The sequence below is a fragment of the Nannochloropsis gaditana genome, assembly GCF_000240725.1.
Source record: "Nannochloropsis gaditana CCMP526 unplaced genomic scaffold scaffold572, whole genome shotgun sequence".
In the NCBI taxonomy this organism is placed as follows: domain Eukaryota; class Eustigmatophyceae; order Eustigmatales; family Monodopsidaceae; genus Microchloropsis; species Microchloropsis gaditana.
Window position 1 is genome coordinate 15,695 of NW_005803381.1, and position 1,249 is coordinate 16,943.

At 47.0% G+C, this 1,249-nt stretch overlaps 1 protein-coding gene across 1 annotated transcript; it reads right to left on the reverse strand.

Annotated features, from left to right (window-relative positions):
• Positions 1–492: 492 nt before the first annotated feature.
• Positions 493–1,042, reverse strand: NGA_2080720 (uncharacterized protein; the record flags this gene model as incomplete). The annotated part of the gene is made up of 1 exon (XM_005854235.1): positions 493–1,042. A coding segment is annotated over one exon (283 nt), but the record flags the coding sequence as incomplete, so codon positions are not given.
• Between the last annotated feature and the right edge of the window lie 207 nt (positions 1,043–1,249).

The window sequence follows — 1,249 nt, forward strand, 5'->3', positions numbered from 1 at the left end:
TGGCAAAGGGTTGGAGCTGGCCATCCTGGCACGGAAGTTACGACCCTCCCCCCTGCAGGGAAAGTGGTACGTCACACGCTTGAAGAAAAGAAATTCCTGACTCGAGCCTCAAAAGACAGTGAGGGCCACGTAATGCCTTTTCTTCGCATATATGTGCATGCTTGATGCCCTACATAGAGGTGGACAAGCTTATCGTGTGGTGCCCCTCTCATGCACGAGAATGCGTGCGCATGAAGTTTTCGTATGTTGAAATGACTCGCCCCACTCGTTCTACTTTTCCAAAGGCGCATAATCACACGAAAGAGGAGAAGACCTTGTACCACACAAAAAATTAGACGCCTTCGAATATGCGAGACTGAAAAGGATGAATGTTTCCTCTTGTAATGTGAAAGAGTCAAGATGCCGTTCCACTCGGGAGGACGAAAAACCAATGATATGTGTAAGATTTTAGTAAGTCATTTGTTTCTCAGCAACAAAATATGAATGATCGAGCTAGGAACCAGTAAAGCATGCCAAGCCTTCGTTTGCCCATATGTGTGATCGTTCCCTGGGCCATTCTCCTCTACGGGCAATGCAGCAAGTTGCGCTATTGCTTTTTTTCTTTAAGGCACACAGATCTAGATAGAGTACCCCTGTACATGTCATCTTTCATAATATCACCCTCCCCTCTGAAGCTTGTGCACGATCCACTACGTCGAATCATAGGCTATCCAGGAAAGGTTGTATGATCCTGTATCCGTAACTCGGCAGACTATCAAGCTACTCCACCTTGGTCTTCGATTCAAGTGCCAAATGCCACCTTGCTCTTACTATCAAGCTCCAAACAAGCGCTGGTGGAAACGGTGCAAGGGCAATCCACCATCCCTTTACAGATGAGACCTCGAAGACAAGCGACGATACCGCCAGGGCCAGACACAGAAGAGAGGCGATAAAATACGATCCCGCCACGAAATCGTAATTGATGGAGGGTGAAGGTTCAAGAACGGAGGATATAAGCGGAATCATAGCTGCCTTAATGTTGGCGTTGAGATTTTGGCAGCTGTAATCAATGTGGGAAAAGGGGGCCCGTCAGGATGGGCAAAAGGCCCTGGATGGGAGGTGGATGATGACAAAAATAGACTTGAGGTCCATACATCCCATCTGCAATGCCAAAACGCGATAACATGACCAACCTGAAACGTATTTTGTAAAACGAAACTCCTATTTCGTCGATATTGTTGTCCGGACTGAGATGAAAAAAGCCCTCGTT